General features: G+C 41.9%; 1 protein-coding gene across 5 annotated transcripts in view; it reads left to right on the forward strand.

Annotated features, from left to right (window-relative positions):
• The first annotated feature begins 3,078 nt into the window (after positions 1-3,078).
• The window catches only part of TRAF3IP1 (TRAF3 interacting protein 1), a 46,089-nt gene continuing 29,949 nt past the window's right edge, over positions 3,079-19,218 (forward strand). For 4 of the 5 annotated variants that reach the window (XM_035570197.2, XM_035570206.2, XM_050711626.1 and 1 more), the window contains exons 1-5: positions 3,079-3,230; positions 4,299-4,367; positions 9,049-9,210; positions 10,711-10,851; positions 10,990-11,454. In XM_035570197.2, coding sequence (XP_035426090.1) covers positions 3,108-3,230; positions 4,299-4,367; positions 9,049-9,210; positions 10,711-10,851; positions 10,990-11,454 — 960 coding nt within the window. In that variant the 5' untranslated portion in view covers positions 3,079-3,107. Of the gene's footprint in view, positions 3,231-4,298; positions 4,368-9,048; positions 9,211-10,710; positions 10,852-10,989; positions 11,455-12,574; positions 12,653-19,218 lie in introns of all 5 variants that reach the window. The other variant, XM_035570223.2, reaches the window with a different exon arrangement.

The raw sequence follows: 19,218 nt of genomic DNA on the forward strand, positions 1-19,218 counted from the left end.
ATCTTCTAACCTCCCTCTCCCCCCTTCTTTTCTTGAGTCGTTTGATAATCTGATTTTTCTCTTAATTGACACTGTACATCCAGCTGAATTTTCTACGGACAGGAGGACTGCATGAGATTCTTAACGTAGCAGCATAAAGATGTGTAAGTGCTCCTACTGCTTCTGCAGTTCACCAGCCATCGTTGTGTTTGTGCCAGGTTTACTTAGATATTCTCTGTCCCTGGTTTCACCACATGTGACAACATCTTAACTTGCCCAACTTCTAATAACAATTCTAGTCCAAGGTCCTCAAAAGGACTATATCTGCAGACTAAACCTCAAGCTATCTGTTTTACAGCCTTAGGATACTTTTTAAAATTTCAATGCCTCCCTTTAGGTCCACAGGGATTCATGGAGTCTTTGTGGGTTGCTAGCTTTTGATTCTTCAGTTAAATTGATCTGTGCCTCCTCAGGGTACTACCTCTTCAGCAAACTGAGCATGCCAAAGGTCAAATTTAACAAAACCCCTAAGATTCATTCTCAGGCATTGCAGACGCTTCATAGAGAGCTGGTGGCAGAAATCCAGATAAACCATGATTCCAAAACAAACAACCCTCTTCCCCAGAGCAGCTTCTTCCCAGTCTTCTTGCTTCCTCTGAGATTTCTTCTGATGCCCTTGTATGTAGAAGCTGTCAACACCTTTTCTTCTTCCCAGGCTCACCAGATCCTGTAGTCAAAGTCTGTCTGGGAATCTCATCAATTTATGTGTGTGTCAGGCTGAGGGAAGAGACAAATTGTTTCCCTGCAACTTCTTCCTGCTGAACTACCTGCTCTCAGGAGCCCAGGTGTAATTACTCTGTCAGCGTGGAAGCTATCCACTTGACTTCCTCTGCGTAAGAACAACCTCTTTCCCTGCCTAAACCAGATAAATCTGTTTTATACCAGGTGAATCTGTTTTGTAACGCATCTCTTCTTGTTCCTAAATCTGATTTGTTCTTCTAACTCAGTCTGTGCTTTGTTTTATCTGAGACTTGGAGCTGGCATGGAAGAGCTGGTAACAATGCCTTTTACAACCAACGTGAGAAACACAATGCACAAATGCAGCAACTCAGGTGAGCTGCAGGTTTGGGCTGTTAAACAAGTAGGCAATCACAACACACAGCAACTCAGACTGTGTGCAATCCTACTGAAGTTTCAATCTCACACATTAATGGTCATGACTGGTCAAGCAGAAAAGTAGTATTTTCTTTCTTAGGTTCCCAGTCATGGTCTGGACAATTGGCAGCAGCATGAACACTCAGGAACAGCCAAGTTTTTGTTTTTTTGTTAAGGGATGTAACGTGGCAAGAACAAAGGAGGTTGCACAGAGGATGTAGTAAACTGCCTGGTGGGAAGGCAGTGGTGTCTTTCATCTGCAGAAGACAATGATGGTGCTGGGGACCCTGTGCTCTCCTTTCATTTACTTTCCTCATCCTGGCTTTGACAGGGAATGTGATGTGGGATCAGAGAATTTTAAAGTTGGCTCCTCCCCAGTTCTTCACCCTTACGTTCTACTTTATTTCAAGAACAGTTAAAAAAAAATCACCTTAAGAAATGTTAACTTTCTGAACACTTCACTGTTTGTCTGATAATTATTCAAGTAAGGGACTGAGGTCGGACTAATTGCATGGGACAAGATACTTTTAGGGTTCGTTCCAGGGAGTCTTTCCCAGATAGTCTGTCTGTTCTGGCACGGCTGGGATAGGACACACAGATCTTACATTTTATCCATATAATCAGATACCACACCTAACACTTCCTGCACTGTGCTTTTACTTTGTAATAGTGCCTAATCAGAGATGAGTTTTGGCTGTCCTGTGAAGCAAAATATTTTCCCTTTTTCCTCAGGTCACTTGTATTTGGAACCATCAGATTGTTCTGAAGTAGCTGAAATCTCTCCTCAACTCTTGAGCTTTGCTCCTGAATAAACGTGTACTCACTGTCTTTTGTCCTCACTTTGTTGGCAGTGCTTGAATAAGAAACTCGGCTTCAACCAGCTCAGTAAGCTAGGAAGCTGATACCAATTGTTTATTTTCAGATCATTGTTACTGATTGCTTCAGCACTTTTAAAGAAAAGCCAAAGGTTTCTGCAGTCTAAAGAGCTGTATCTTGAATCCCCTTTCCATTTCTGAGTATTCTAGAGTAACAGGTACGTATGTTTAAAATCATGCTGTACCTCAACAGACCAGTCTTCTGTTTTATAAGTGGGTAGACTGTGAACAGCATTTGAAGAAGGAACTAGGGTTTGACAGATGCACAGCAATTTTTTTTTCAAGACATGGTGAAGTCAGACAGACCCATGGCCATCAGGCAGCTCAGAACTAGCTTGTCCTGACTTTACCGTGTGTGTGCGCTGTGGTTACTGGGCTCACCTGGGGGGCAGTTCCTGGGGACATGGGGTTGCAGGGAGCATCAAACATCCATTGGACAGCATTTCCTGGAAACTTTAGTCTTGCTGCACTGACGCACCAGAAGTCAGACGTGGCCACGAAGAAGCCACGACCAGAAGGGACGTGGATTAGTGGGTGACATTGGTAGTAGGGCGATAGTTGGACCAGATGATCTTGGAGGTCTTTTCCAACCCTGATGATTCTATGCGGAGCCAGGAGCTGGACTCGATGATCCCTGTGGGTCCCTTCCAACTTGGGCTATTCTACAATTCTAATTCGGCATGCACACTAGGTGCAGCGATCCTTTGTGCATCTGGCGCCACAAATAAAGAATGCCTGCTTTCTAAAAGTCCAAATTGGGTCTTAGAGAGTTTCTTTGACTGACTTTTACGGGTTGCCTAGGGAGACGGTGGAGTCACGACCCCTGGGGGTGTTTAAGGAGAGGCAGGACGTGGTGCTTAGGGACGTGTTTAGGTGGCAGGGGACGGGAGGACCAGAAGATCCCGGAGGTTTTTCCAGCACAAACGATCCTGGGATCCTGGGATTCTGGGATTCTAAGATGGCCGCGGGGCCGGTTGCTAGGGCCGCGCCGTGCCTAGCAACAGCGCGCCTGCGCACCGAGGCGCTCGGCACCGCGGGGCAGGCCGGGACGGCCGGTGGCGGGCGGCGGGGCGGCGGCGGCGGCGGCGGGGGGCGGCCATGAACGAGGCGGTGCTGCGGCAGACGCGGGAGGCCCTGGGCCGGGTGATCCGGCGGCCGCCGCTCACCGACCGGCTGCTGAGCAGGCCGCCCTTCCGCTACCTGCACGACGTCATCACCGAGGTGCGCCGCCGTCGCTAGGCAACGGGGCCGGGCCGGCAGCGCGCCCCCTGCGGGCGGGGAGGGGGGGGGGGGATTTGGGGGTTGTTTGGGGGATTTTTGGATGGTTTAATTAATACGTGTCGGTTCCACGAGCTTTTAAAATATATCTGCCGGTTCCACGAGTTTCTGGTTCCATACGTGGCTGGGCACAAGTTGCTCAGTGGGGGGTCAGCAGTTTTTTTGTTTATTTTTAATATATACGTATCTATTTGCTAAGTTTCTGGTTCTATATGTCGCTGTGCACGAAGAGGTCAGTGAGGGAATAGTAGTCTTTTTAAATTTAATTTAATATATATCAGTTCCCTAAGCTTCTGGTTCTGTATGTGGCTGTGTGCAAAGAGGTCAGTGACAGGGATTGTAGGTTTTTAAATTATTTTAACATATATGCATATTGGCTCCCTGCGCTTCTGCTTCCATATGTAGCTGTGCACGAAGAGGACAGTGGGGGGATAGTAGGTTTTTTATTTATTTTTAATATATATGTGTCAGTTCCCCGAGCTTCTGGTTCCATACGTGGCTGTGCATGAAGAGGTCACTGGGGGGATAGTAGGTTTTTATTTATTTTAATATTTGTGTGTATTGATTCCCTGAGATTCTGGGTCTATATTCAGCTGTGCACCAAGAGGTCAGTGGGGAGCCGGTAGGTTTTTAATTTTTTTAAAAATATATGTGTATCAATTCCTTGAGCTTCTGGTTCCACACGTGGCTGTGCACGAAGAGGTCAGTGGTAACAGCAGTAAGCTGCCTTTGAAATGCGTGAGCTCTCGTTAACGCTGCAGGTGTCCCATGTTCCCCGACCGCCAAGGTTAAAGGTGGAATTAAACAGGAGGGAGGCCGGAGCCGTAAGCAAGGATTATGTCTCCCTGGTGCACAGACACGAGCGGCCCCGATCCTGCTGCAGGCACAGCCCCAAATGCTGTACTGCCTATGGAAGTGAAGCAGGCCATTACGCCTGCTGCTGCCACCCAAGTATTATCCCACAGAAACCTTTGAGTGCTCCTAACTTGTGCCTTTTCTTCTGTTGTCCAGGTGATCAGAGTGACAGGTTTTATGAAAGGACTTTACACGGATTTTGAATTGAAATCAGATAATGTCAAGGTGGGTATGAAACTTCCCTGTTTACCCAGCTTCAACATGAACGCTCTTTGAAACTTTCCACAAGGCTCTTCTGGTCTTTTTTGTGTTCAGCTTCTGCTGCCTGCCTTTAGTTTAACGTTGTGAAGGAGTATGAAAAGGTTATTTGCAGCCTGTTGGTTAGATTATGCAATGTGTAGGGTGAACACCTATAGATTACATTTATAGGTATAGCTCAGGGGGTGGACACAAACAAGCTGTCATGTTTAAAGAACTATTTCTGTACACATCTCAAAACAGAGAGATCTAACCGATGACTAAACATAGGTTTCCAAATGTCTGCTGTATTGCAGATAATGATAATCACTATGTAGCGAACTCGCCTTGAAGCAGTTAGGCACTGATAGTAAATCTCAAACACTGGAAATCCGCACACAGCTTTTTCCTGAGCCTGGAGGTCTATCGATAGAATGCGTGTTTTTAAATTTCTTGCTTTTTAAAAAAATGTGTGTATATACAGGCATATCTGTGTGTGCTGTATACACATACATTAAATATTATTGCATTATAATACAATTATAATAAGACATTCATCTATTATAGGCACTCTACAGTAGCTTTACTGCTGTCTGTGAATGGCCAATTACTGAAAGAGGAAGTTAATGCTGTTACTGAGAAGTGCTTTTCTTAAGTGCACAGATGACTTCAGGCTGTGTTTGCTCTCCCAGTGTCTGCCTCTTTGTGGAGCCAGGGCTGCTGACTTCCCCACCAACCAACTTGATTCAAAACTTGTGTCACTTGCGCATGGCACACAATCCCTGTTGTGTGTTGCTAGTTAAACAGCTACATCCTTTGGTGATTGTTTAACATAGCAACTAAAGTGTTGGCTTGCCATCCCCGCAGCCAGTTGCATGGATGGTTTATGCGCTGCTCACAGCTAATTATTGGCCTTATAGGTACGTTTATTTCTGTGACTGGTCCTGTCGTTGTAGGGATAACTAAAATTAAATTAATTACACAATTGATTGGATTTGTTCCTACTTTCCCTGTTGAAGCTTGACAGTAGGGTCAGTGGAGGTGAACAGCTAAGCACATGCTGTCTCTTGTTTGCAGAGCGCTGTGCATTTTTTTCTTTTGTGGATTGAAAAAACATTTCCTAGCAGCTCTGAAGCGGGTCTTTGTATGTAGATACAAATATCTACATACTGTGATATCTGTGAAGTTGCACCAACCTCCTGAGTAGCTCTTTTAGAGTTTTTTCCTGCAGTCCGTAAGATCATGTTTTCAAGGGTTCAGGAAAAGGAGATTAAAATGCTGAGGAAAATGTCTCTAGCTTGTGTACCTCTTTTCAAAGCACAAGTTGGGAGAAAGACTTGTCTGTCACAGGATGCTTCCTTACTGTGGTTTCTGTTAGAGTTTTATAAAATCAGGAGAGTTAGCATTTTGTGGTAGGAGGGGAGGAATCTTTCTGTGGAGACCAGAGCTACCTGCAGATGGCTGGAGGCTGAGAGCAGCAGCTGGAGTACGCGTTGTGATCACTGTATATGTGAGGGTGATCTGCTTTATGTATCTCTGGGGAATGATGCTCGTCTGCTGTGATGATCTGGCAATGGGCACACGGACCTGGGATGGACGGGGTGCTTTCTGCAAGAAAGGAAAGGTTTGTGCTCGCTGTGAAATAGCCCTCCTAGTGCCGTAGTCCAGTCTGCTTGCTGTGGGCTGGGAAGAATTGACGGCTGCTCTTTGGAGGCTGGTTGTGCTGTGCAGTTAAAGATCTCAAGAAGCACAAGCTGAAACTACCAAAGCCCAAAGCCATGGCAGTGTCCTGGTCAGCCTCTGTGGCTGTTGGGACTGGCTCTTGGTCTTGAAATCCCCTTATGAGCTACATGGTGTCATGCACGCATTTATGCGTGCAGCAGCCATTTTGGGTTGGGTTTTGACTCGCCTTTTCCACATGGCACAGCACTAGGATCTTTAAAGTACCCACCGTTTCTTCTACAGTACCTTTTTTTGTCTCCACTGTTGGAATAATACATACTGCTTAGATAGCTGGTACCTCCTTCTGTGTAGAAAGAGGTGGGAGGCAGGCTGGAAGCGTCTGATGAGCCAAAGCATGCTGCAGAGCATGCAGCTGGACCTCACCGAGTTGTACTTTGGTTCAGGGATGTGTTTCAGGGGAATTTAAGTGTAAGGGAATGGACGCATGAGGTTTCCTGAGTGGCTGGGACTTTTCTGAAACAAATTCACCTCTTCCTACCAATGGCATTGGGCAGTATTGCTACCTTCGTGGCCATCAGAAAGGTTTGTCTCATTGGGTCTAGCAAAGCGTTCTCTTATAAATGGAAAGACTGAATGTCAGCCTCTGTTAGCCTTTCCCATCAGCTTTATATTTTATTTCTCTCTCTCTCTCTCTCTCTCTCTCTCTCTATATATATATATATATATATATATATGTATGTATATGAAAAGTCTTAGCACATGGAATAGTAGAGATGCCTTTGATTAATAGAAAATATTTTTTTTGTGGTTTTAAAGCTCTCAGCACTGTTTCAGACGTTTGTTTCTATTCTGGTAGAACTTTATTTACTGATCCAGGTGGGATCTGTTGGTTTCTCACTGGCTTCATAAAGATTTCTTGTTCAGACAGAAAACACTGATAATGTAACTGCTGAAAAAGACAAGGATGTAGGAGGGACTTCTGGATCACTTTTATTTGAAAATGTTGGGTTTAGAATAGTATCCTGCTTCCTTCCCTGAATTAACAGATTGCATATGTCCTTGAAAGGGTGGGCAACTATTTTAATCAAAGGAGGGTGCAGCATTTCCTTCCTTTTCTTTCCTTGTTTTTCAATGCAGGGATCACTGGTGAGGGTGAAGCGGCCCTGATGTTGGTGGAGACATCTGAAAATCCTAGCTATGTGGCAGTTGTTTGTTTTAATCTGTTTGGAAGAGTCGGAGACGGGAAGTACCCTGGCTCTGGAGACCGTCTTCCCACGCGTTTAGTTATCATTCACATGCTTGCAGCACAACCCAGGTCTTGTTTATGGAGCAGGTCTGGGACTTGGGATATCGCACGGACAGCCGTATAAAGCTCCAGTGCCACAGGAGTAGATAATGCTGCCAGATGGCCTTTAAAGGGTATTGGCCTTGCTCAGCTGAGGAATTACTGGCTTCTGGTGCTTTCCTTTATTTTGGTATGTTTGTCAAATTAAGTCCAGATCGTTCTGGATCTGTGCACCTGAGATGCCCAGACAGTAAAGAAGTGCAGTGCAAAATCAGGTGTTTTCTTGGGTAGTTAAAACTGCTCGCTTTGCTGAAGTAAGTGAAATGTCAGTGGTCAGCTTTTTGGTTATTGGCTTAAATGTTGTAGTTGCTACTGTTCCGAACTAATACCTGTTAAAACACACATATAGAACTCTTCTCATGTGGGTTTACTTTTTAACAGGCTAGTAAGGTATCTTTATCTCCACTCAAGAAAGTAAAGGATAAGTAAGTAGACTTCTGTGATGGGACTGGTAAAATTCCATGAATTTTACTCTGCTTTATTAATTAATCCATGCCCCCTCCCCAGTATTCTGCAGCTGCAGAGACTTCACACCATCATTTCGTTCTCTGTGCTGTGAAGCATCCGATAACATTTTAGTTGGTGGGTGTTGTTTTGCTTTTATTTTTCTTAATGTTTTTCCATAATCACCAAGAGTCATCGCTTTTGCTAAAGGGTACATGGAGAAAGTTGATTGTAAGTGTAATTGTAAAACTAAAACACATCTGGTAATTGTGGAGATAAAATACGTGCCTGTATCTCTTGGCCACCATCCTTTGTATGTTTTCTTTACTCAAGGTTAAGTCTGGTTTTTAAAGTACATGTATAAGCATGTAAGCCTTTCAGTTTGGACTCACAAGCCCCATAAAAGTGGGACTCCTGTGTCGAAAAATGGGCAACATGGTTGTCTTTCTGAGCAATAATTGCTGTAACAATCCTGTTGTAACTCTTTAGTGTTTCTTTTGGTAATGCTTGCATCATTTCTTATACAAAATTGTATTTTCTGCAACGTCTTTATTCTCTTGAAAACAGAGTGTCAGAAAGTGTACTGCAGCTGAATGATAAATATACTTAAAAGAAAATAGTAATAAGAATAATAATAAAAACAATACGAAAACCACCCACACGAACCACAAAATTCTACTTTTAATTTGGTCATTGAAGTTCAATATTCATCCTTGCTCAAAGCTTTCACTTCTTAATCAGAAATAAGTGGCTAACTAAAGCAGGGTAGCCCACTTCCCTGGCCTTCCAAACCCCATGCCCAAATCCCCACGTGCCTGAGATTCTCCAAATTCACAATTCACCTTGGAGAGTCTAAAAAAAGCACAGAGATTTAGGCACAAATGCATCCCTTGTTCCAGGCTTGGAAACTGCTCTGCTAAGAGGCCCCTCTGCTTCGGGGCAGCTCTAAGCTGGGCTCCCAGCCCTCGCGGGGCGACCCGGAGGTGCGGCCAGGGTGGCTGGTGATGCTTCATTCCCAGGGAGCTCAGCCATGCTTTGGCTCCTGGCATCCGTGGCAAAGCTTCCTCGTGAGCCACAGTTCAGCTGCTCCTGTTGTACAGACACTTTCTGCACCTCCAGTCGGAGCTTTCCTAACCTTTAGGTGGTGTATGGAATTATTTTAGTCTCAATATTATTTTTTAATTGTTGTTTTTCTAGGATAAAGATGCCAAAATCAGCTTCCTTCAGAAGGCAATTGATGCTGTTGTAATGGTAACAGGAGAGCCACTGGCAGTAAAACCAGCACGTGTTGTGGCTGGACATGAACCTGAAAAAACAAATGAATTTCTTCAAGCGATTGGGAAGTGTTGCTTAAATAAGGTATGACATCACTGTATGCATTTTATATACATAGTTACATATTTATTTATTTTACATATTATCAGAGCTTATTTGTGACAGACATTGACACTCATTGCTATTTTTAATGACACAAGATATACTATGTTGAGTCACCACTTATAATAATAATTAATAATAATATTAACAGAAATATAGTATGTGATCCTTAGCAGAGTTTGAGCCAGGTCCCCACACAAATACATTCTGGATATCTTAGCTGAAAACCCTTGAAGTTATGAATGTGAACAGATTGTGTATATTTAACAGTGAAGTCCTATAATATGTACAAGCTGTACGGAGATTTTATTTGAATAATCTTTGTCTGATAATCTATTAATTTAAATTTATATTATTTTCTTTTAGTTAGCTGAGTGTTCTATACAGGCTTCTTCCATATAGATTGCTTGAGATCGGGAAGGGGGAAGTTGATGAACATGTGCACTAAGATGGGACAAGTTAGAGAATGTTCTTGATGGCACAGCCTCCTAGCATGGTGTGATGAGATTTAATATCCAAAGGATATCGTCTACCCACTTGAGCAAAGTTAACTAGCCCCTTGGCTTTATAGTGAAACATAAGCTTGATGTACATTGTGGAAAAGATTTGCTTCGGGCTCTAGCTTGATACTTTCGGTGATGAGCTGACTGTGCTGCTTGGAGTTAGGTAGTTCAGGCAAGTGTTGTTAATGTGCAGATGTTAATGTCCAAATGTGAAAACCCACAAAAATCCATAATATTATATTTACAGATCAGGAGTCAACCCTCAGGGCAAAATCGGTTTTAGTGATCTGAAAGCAAATCCTGTTTCAGGAAGAATTCCTCAGAAATGTGATGGTGTGTGTGTGTGTGTTTTTTAATTTATTTATTTTTCTTTAAGAACAGTCAAACTTCTTGTCTAAGAAGTTTCTAAGTAGACATGAAAACTTATATTTAACTTAACTGTTTAAAGAATTGCTTGTCTTCTTAAAAACTTCACCAAATGCAAAAGATATTTAAAAGCAGTGACTGCAGCTTACGGAAAGTCATTTTTAATGTAGTTTTCCTTGTTAATGACTGTTGCTGAGCAAGTATTAGATGTCACTGAAGTGGCCTGAGAATGGATGCAAATACATAACAATGCAATTTTAAGAATGTTTAACTGATGGCAGCCATGGAATAAGGTTTTGACAGCAATTTACCTTATTGTTTTGAAAAACGTATAAGGTGTTGCAATGAGAATTGCTAATTCTGCTAACGTCCATAAAAAGCACAATGTATTTATATAGTCCTGGTACGTGTGGTCAAATTGTTATGAGAATTACAAAGAGGTGTTTAACTTAAAGGACCATTATTACGCCTGTGAAAGAATGTTTTTGGAAGAGCAGAAATACAAGCTTTATTTCAAAAGGAAAAAAAAGTCATGTTGACTACAGAGTTAGGAAGAAGGGAGATAATAACAAAATAACCTAGTCATTTCAGGGAATTTTTCTGTTTCTTGCAGCTCTCCAGTGATGCTGCTGTAAAAAGGATCTTAGCTGGGGAAAGAGCTGATGTTCAAGGGAAACCTCCATCTTCTAAATCTCGAGATAAAGAAAGCAGAGAGCCCAAAACAGAAGAACAAAAACCCCATAGGGATAAAGAGGTAGGCATTTGCAACTTTCGGGTACGCTGGCTACCATTATTTTTTAAAATTTCTTTTAGCGTACATTTTATCTGTAAAAAGTAACTGTTATAAACTTCCGTGTATTGAAACTAAATATTAGTTTTTACTTTCTTTTAGGGAAAAGGAGATACTGAAATTAAAGACAGAAGCTCAAGCAGAGACAGAAAACCCAAAGGAGATTCCAAAGAAAGTGAAGAAAGAGAAAAGGAAAGTGATAAACAGAAAGAAAATGAAGACAGGCACAAAGACGCTGAAAGGGACACCTTTAAGGGAGAGGAAAAACAAGAAAGGGAAAGAAGCAGAACAACCAAACAAGGAAGAGAAACAGAAAAAAACAAAAGGAAAGGAGACATAGAACGAGAAGATGATGCTGAACATGATAAAGGACAGGAAAGGGAGAAAAAAAGTGAAGGAGGAAGAGAAACAGACAGATTGAAAGGAAGAGACAAAGACAAGGCTAGGGACAGAGAACGAGAGAAAGATAGAGAAAGGGGAAAAGGTCGGGACAGGGATAGGCAGAGAGACAGAGGAAAAGATGGGGAGCATGTAAAAGAACATGGAAAGGATAAAGCAGAGAAAAAGGTAATCGAAATTTTATTTCAGAGAAAAATAACTTCTGGCGTGCTGTGGTAAGGACTGAATATTTTTCTGAAATGGTCTTGTGTCTTGTCTTGTATGTTCACTTAACGATTAAGTACTTTCTTTAACAGCAATTACTCTCATGAATTGAAAGGGTTTTTTTGGTATGGATTTGATCTTGTAAGAATGTGGCCGAGGCTGTGTGTGGACCGTCCTGTCTCTGAGCCTTCGGACTCGTCTGACTGTGCTTCCTGAACGTCTAACAAGCAGTTTATTTTCTGATCTGTGCACGTTTGAATTCTCCTCACCACATTCGATTCTGTTTGGCAGAGGGGGGTGGCAGCAACGATTGGAACTGTGTACTTGCATCCTCACGTCTTCCCAATAATGCATGCTGTTGTTGCAGCCATAGCTAGCTTTTGGGATACGGGTTGAAGAGAGTTTATGTGAGCCATACTGGTCATTAGTCTGTCTCTTGAGCCTACTTCTTCTGTAGCAGAACCCATAGGACAGTCATGTGTCTGCATTTTTTTCTTTTTTTGCTTTCTAGTCTAAGCTGCTTGCTTCCAACTTCATTTTTTTTTTCTTGAAAGAATTGTTGGGAAGCCCATTTGGGTCAAATCATTTCCTTTTAGCAAGGGTGCTCTATTTGTGGTAGACTGTGCATCTGCCACTACAACTTGCTTCAGGTCTCAGTGTAAAGTCCTAAAGTGCCTTAAAAGCCATCTCTTCATTGTCTTTAATATTTAAATCTTCATCTAAACATTTGTTGTTTGCCTTTGCTCTTCTTTTGTTTGCTGGTTCAAGGTAGAAATTCAGGATTAATGGATATCAATGACGCTGCTGTTAGGAGGTAGCTTAATTTATGTTGCAATTGAGAAAGCACTTCTGGCATTACCTGTTTGCTGGCTTTGAGGCTTCTTGGTATTACTCAAAAATAGTGTTTAATTTTACTCCGTTAGGCTTCCAAGAGAGCCAAGCAAGGTAAAGAGAGTAGGTAGAAGGATGAGTACACAGCAGAACTGAGCACATTACAATGTTATTCTTATTTCCCCTTTCACGTAATTCAGGTAAGTAGCTTGCTCCTCAGCACATGGAATCTAAAGCAATTACTTGTTTTTAGTCCACAGATTCTGAGGAATCCAAGCTTAGAAAATTGCAGAGGCCAACTAAAGACAGCAAGTGCCAGCCAGATAATGACGTTAGTAATATAGAAGATCTGGGAAGGTGATTATAGAGGGTGTTACATTTTAGAATGGCTTGGGATGGCTTCATTACGTGGCTTGGCACGTAATGGAAGTCAGATTGAAAGATAGGCAGATGCTGAGTTTTTGGGCTCTAAAACAGGTGCTTGTCTGATTCTTGCTTGTTTTAAAATTTCTCATAGCTTGGACAAAAAAACCTAATCAGTTTATTTTCATTTCCAGATTTTTAGTTCTAGTTATTGATACGTTGAGTACTTCAGAAAAATGTTTATCTGTTCAAAGTTTTCTCCCTATTCCTCTGAATCTTCCCTGCAATGCTGTCGTGTATTTGCATGTTTGTTTATGGTACTTTTGTGGTTTAGGCCAGCAGGCAGCCCAGCACCACACAGCTGCTCGCTCGCTCCCCCTGCAGCAGGGTGGGGGAGAGAACTGAGAAAGGTAAAAGTGCGAGAACTATTGTGTTGAGATAAAGACAGCTTAATAAGAGAGAAAGAGGAGGAAAAAAAATAAAAAAGAAGAAAAGAAAAATCTAAGTGATGCAAAACACACTCACTCACCGCCAGCTGATCGATGTCCAGCCAGTCCCTGAGCAACGGCAGTCCCCCAGCCCTGGCCAGGCCCCCAGTCCTGTGGCTGCGGGGTGTCCCTGTGGCAGCCTGGGCCAGCTGTCCTGGCTGTGTCCCCTCCCAGCCCCCTGTGCACCCCCAGCCCCTCACTGCTGGGGCAGCACAAGGAGCAGAGCAGGCCCTGGCTCTGTGCAAGCGCTGCTCTGCAGCAACTGAACCAGCCGGGTGCTGTCAGTATTATTCTCATCCTAAATCCAAAACACAGCACCACACCAGCTACTATGAAGAAGATGACTACCTGTCCCAAAACCAGGAGAGGGACTTTAATAGAAGTTGCTGTGCTGGAAAGAAAATGAATCCAGTGTTGCGTTGAGCCTGTGTTTTGCAGCTGGATGACGGTAGGGCAGAATAGGAATTCACAGACTGCCTCTGAACAGTAGCTGTTGCTTGTGATACCATTGTCTGCATCTGCTGCTTCTTGATGACCTGAGGCAATTCGGGGAATTATGAAGCCATCTGGCTAAATGTTTAACGAGTGAGCCTTCAATAAATTAACCTAAAGTAGTTCAGGCTAGGAAGAAATCGGCAGGATCCCAAGTCTAGCAGGAGTCTCTGTTGGGAGTCTGTGGGCCACTGACATCATTGTGTCTTCTGCATGAGATGACAAATTTATAGCCATTCTTTGACTGAAATCCAACCAAACTTTTTAAATTATTGGCACTTGGAGGGAGAGCTTATAAAATAGTTTTTAGCCTGAAGCAAATATTCATGGCCAAGTTAAACTTCCTGCAAATTGGGTCTCTAATGGAAATTCTGAGCCTCATCCCAAACTATCGTAGTGCTCTTGGGCACCACTATAATACACTAGGGCAGTAAAGTTTCATTTCCCGTCTTAAGTGCTTTTGGGAGTGATTCCAAGGCATGTTGGTTTACTACCTTAAATCTAGATGACATGCTTTTCCTTTACTTGCTTGCGTAACAGTAGACAGTGCTTAGCTTTTGGGTGATGAAAACATACACTTTAGACTAGTGCATGACAAATGGTCACCTAGTTAAGACTGGAAGAGGGGAACGAAATGAAAATGTTTCCAATGAATCTTTAAAGCTGGAGAGCTGGGATAGCTGTGCAAAGTGAGTGAATCATTTCCAGCATGAAATAATTGGGAAGTGCATCTTAATGGACTGGGGCTGATCTTCCTTTCCTCGCGGTAGTTTCACAGCAGGATAATGCCTTTATTTCCAGGGATTTACTGTAATACTATTTAAGTCATGTGGCAGCAAAATAAATATATTAAAAAGAAAGGAAACAATTTACGTGTTTATGCACTTTAAGAGTATTTAATTGTATTATTTGCTAGTGTCTGCTGCGTAATTAATAAATCTTTAGCATCCATCTTCTTGTAATTATCATACACAGCAAGTGAAACAATTTGAAACAGCCCCTTTCAAGCAGTGTCTGATATGCCAGCGCCTAACATGATGCCTGCTCTCTTCTGCCCTAGAGACTGACCTCTTCTTCTCTGGATTGCTCCTGTTGTGTTTGGTTACGTACCCCTGGCTTCTAGTCCTGCTCTCTGTGCTTGTACTCCTAGCCACAGCTTCTCCTTCTTTCCAAACCTAGTCTTCCTTGGCTTTATGTTGCACTGTGCCATTCATCTTCCACTTGATTTTGTCTTGTTTTCACTATTTTTCAAACAGGTCCTTCCTTCAGACATGCTGCCTGTTTCACAGCATAAGGATGTGGAAACAATGTGGAAATGGGAGCTTTTATTTAATTTGAGATGTCCATGGAATTTCAGGCTAAATGGATTCTATGCTGCATTTACTTTAGAGAACAAGTTAATTTTGATTTTCTTTTTTTTTTATATTGTACACATACTGCAAAGTTTAATTCCTGCTTTTGCTCCTTTGAGATTAGGAGTCTAGATAAGAGTCTATCTTTACTCATTGAAGTTTTCATTTTTTCTTGCTGATAGTTATCTAAAGCCAGCCTTAAAATACGATTTAAATTTCACAGGTTGAATTTTTTTTTTAAATGTATTTTCCTTGTACTGAAGAAAGTGTATGTTACCCGGCATGTAATAGTCATCGTGTGGGTATCCATGATTTTCTGGAACTAAAAGAAAGCAACTATAAGTAGGAATTAAGAAGAAACATTTGGCTAACACATGGCAAGTGGAAGGAGACTCCTTTCTGCTTGAAGGCTAGCTGTTGCATACCACACTGTGACCAGTGCTAGCTAAGCTCTATTCTGTGAACTCTCAGTCCAGGTAGAGGTCTTGTTTAAAATGGACACTTAGAAGCTCAGTCAGTCATGCTACAAAATAACGAAGATAACTTTGTCTTTTAACAAGAGGTGATTCAAGCTGTAGACCTTAGGAGCGTATGGTGCTGTTTATCTGAAAAGTGGCTGCTGAATAGGTATGTCATTTTACCCCTAAGGCAAAACACGCTGGAAAAGTCTCTTCCATTTTACAGATGGCTGCTGAAACTTTTGGCTAAAGCTTTTTGTAATATCCTGTCACTTTTGGCCACTTCTATAATAACTTTTATTTTTGCTGTTCAAACTGTATTGCTCTGGAACTGGTCATTTGAATCAGCCTCTAAGTCTCGTCTAATGAACTTCTATTTCTGTTGGAACTCATCTAGAATGTGTAATGAAACAACCACTGAATGAAAAAAGACATAACTGCCCCAGAAGCAGCAGAGAGAAAGGTTCCATGGAAATCTCCTGGTCGTGGCTCAGCTATGTTTGTTCCAGCGCTGTGAACTGGAACTCTTTTTGGTGTCAGTTATTCATAATTGGCTCCCATAGTAGAAATCCAACATTAAAATTTACATTCTAAGAAACAAATTTTTTCTAATGGCTCTTTTTGCATTTGAGAGGTTTTAATTAGCAGAAGCTAATGACAATATAACATCATCTTGTGAGCCCCTATTTCAGGAAAAGATAATTGATCAATATTTTCCTAGTTTTATCACCACTGGAGTAAAAAGAAGCCTAGCAAATATAGATCTTCCATGTTGCTATTGCACACTAACGAATTCTGCCTATTAATAATTATGTCTGTTTTAGAAATAAAGACAGGAAATATAGGCAGTTTGAGGGAAAGAGCAATGAAAGTCTTGGATGGATATGTAGCTTGCATTAAAAGCTTTAGAAATAAGCTGTGTTTATGTGCTGAGGAATAGTCTGTTGCACAAAAATAAAAAGTGTGTTTGTATGTGTATATATAGTTTTATTTATGTAAAAGATCTGTCTTTCTATGTATATGCTACTTAGAGTACACATGCAAATATGCCTCCTGGCACCATGGATCTAATCAGAAGGAAAGTCGTTCAAAACAGAGGTGATTGAAAAAGATCCCTCTGCACAGATGTAATTCTTATATATTGTTAGTGAACTATCAGTGGCTCTGATGAATTACAGGGAGCAATTTACAGTGGCTGGTTTATGTAATGAGCTGTCCTCCTCCTTTGCTTGGGTGACAGTTGTTTCCTCCCATTGACCGTAGATGCACGTAGTTTCTTTCCATGGCTGGAGAGGTATGTAAGCATGTTCAGAATTACTTAGGAGGGCAGAAACCCTTGTGGGTTCACCCACAAGGCAAACTGTATGGTAGTAATACAGGAAAAAAAATGTTGCCTTATTAAGCTAAGCTAAGTTTTGGTGTCCCAGCTGCTATCTTAAGAAAACTTAGGGCTGTGCGAGTGCTGCAACACCACTTGCATCCTCTGTGTGCTGCCTTCTGCTCATCTTCAGTGTCAGGCATCAGGGTTGTCAATGAGTTTCAGCAGTACAAAATCAAAGCATATGGAGCCCGAGGATCTGTGTGTAAAAGTTATTGATAGAATCTGTTTGTGACATCCCTTCATGAATGTAGAGGTTGATTACTGCAGGGAAGGCGAGAGGAATGAACCGTTTGGCAGGGTGTCTTTTCACAGTGTATTCCTCTTCTTGATCAACTGAAATGTTACAAATCATTATTTTCTTATGTCTTACAGTGAATACCAACCTATATAAAGGCTAATAATGAGGACAAAGTAGCAGACTGGATGGTTTACAGCAGACTGCTGTATCCTCTCCAAATAGAAATGTAATTACTCAAAACGGGGAAGTGTGTGTACATCCATCTTGGATTCCACTTAAATATGTTTTTTCCAGCATTGTGTGAGATGAAGTGTAAGATTTCTTTTTAATGGCTGCATTTACTGCTTTTCAAAGTCTTGGAACCTCTGAATTTGTAAGAAGAAGAATGACCTACTTTATCTCCCTTTGGAAAAGCTCAAGTCATAAATATTGTGGGATTTATGTTTTTGTATGCTACCATAGTGATTAAATTTTAGCTTTTACTTTGCACCTGTTGCCAGCGTGCACATGTGGTGCTACAAAAGTGTCGAGCAGTGTTTGCAGCCACTGCCTGACATAAATAAATGACTGACTCCACTTCTCCAGAAGCCTCAGCACCTATTCTCAACTCCTTCCCCACCTGTGCTAATAATTACATCACCCAAGGAGCTGCCAATGTTTGAGTGTGCCAGATGTGGCCTGCAGGCCTGTAGAGCCCGGCTCTGATGGTATGGGAGCTTTGCTTTCCTCCTCGTATAGGGCTGTGATTGCCAAAGGTGGTAGGAATTACGATGAACCACTTCAATATTAGCTGTGCGTTTTGGCCTTCTATCTAATTTCTGTAAAATGTGGCAGTGTTTCCCAAAGAGCAAAACAAAAATATTGGTAGTTTTGGTTGTGAGTCAAACAACGATTGTAACAATCCAGTGAAGATACTTTACGTCAAAATTAATTTACGTCAAAGCAGGACTCCATACTGAGCTATTGGCTAGACTTTTGCCAAGTGTAGGGTGTAGGGCTTTCTTCTGGCTGATTCAATACCAGATTCCTGAAATTCTTAACGTGCATGTTATATTACATTGCCGAGGTGAAGGAAACGTAGTTTCTGAATTACCCAAACTAATTGCTGGAGCTGACTCTGGCTTAGCTGCTGGCTTCCCTATCATGGTTTGCGTACCATAGGTTTGTGGTGTTAATAGCACTTCCCCTTTGTTTGCCGAGAGCTTCTGTTGAGCTGGTAGTTTGTTGTGGTGTATAAAGAAGCAACATTTGCCTTCAGATCAAACTTAGAACCATATTCCTGGTGTGTAATCTTCACTCTCCTTCATGTAACTGTGCCTGTGGGGCCAGAGGGTACATTGTTGTAGGCGTGTAGAGGTGGGCTTCTCTCTTGTATGGTCACCTAAGTTAGTCTGAGTAAATTTCCCTACTGGTATCCTGTATTTTGAAACATTTTGTAGTGTTATTTTCCTTTACAGAATATATGTTCCATTGTCATATATATAAGATATTATGGCAAATGAACATTACATTTACATTATGTAATTTGGCAGTTTTCTATTACTTGTGTTTTTGGAACATAATGTTAACATTTGCGTAGAAATTGAAGAATATGTAATTCTCGTTCATGTTATGAATATGGACATTATCAGCAGAGTTGGCAGCTGTTCTTGAATGCAAACTGCATGAATTGTTAGTTCACACGAATTACAAAAAACAGATAAGGAGTAAGGTGCTAAACATATTTCAGGATTTTGAATGTGATGCGGGGATGTATTACAGGGAATAGAGAGCATAGAAATGTGAAATGGTATTCTATAAATCACCTGTATTTCATCTGTTGTTTTCAGAGGTGTTTGCATCCTTTTTAGCAACAAATGTTGAGTGTAGGCTCAGTTATCCCTTCACACATCAGGCCTCTGAGGACCCCTGTGGCTTTGTCTCCTAGAACCAGTGCTGCTCTCATCATTCGAGAGGCTGCAGCTCGTGCATATCGCCTTCCCAATTTCCAGCCAAATGGATCTGCTGATTTAACTTGCTCCTTTCCAAGGACCTATGGCCACTGAAACACATAACACGGTGCCTTTGCAGAAAGCATCGTCAGTCAGCTGTTCTTAACTTCAGGCAGTGAAAACTATATCCAGAG

This window comes from Cygnus atratus, chromosome 6, assembly GCF_013377495.2.
Source record: "Cygnus atratus isolate AKBS03 ecotype Queensland, Australia chromosome 6, CAtr_DNAZoo_HiC_assembly, whole genome shotgun sequence".
NCBI classification, from domain to species: Eukaryota; Metazoa; Chordata; class Aves; order Anseriformes; family Anatidae; genus Cygnus; species Cygnus atratus.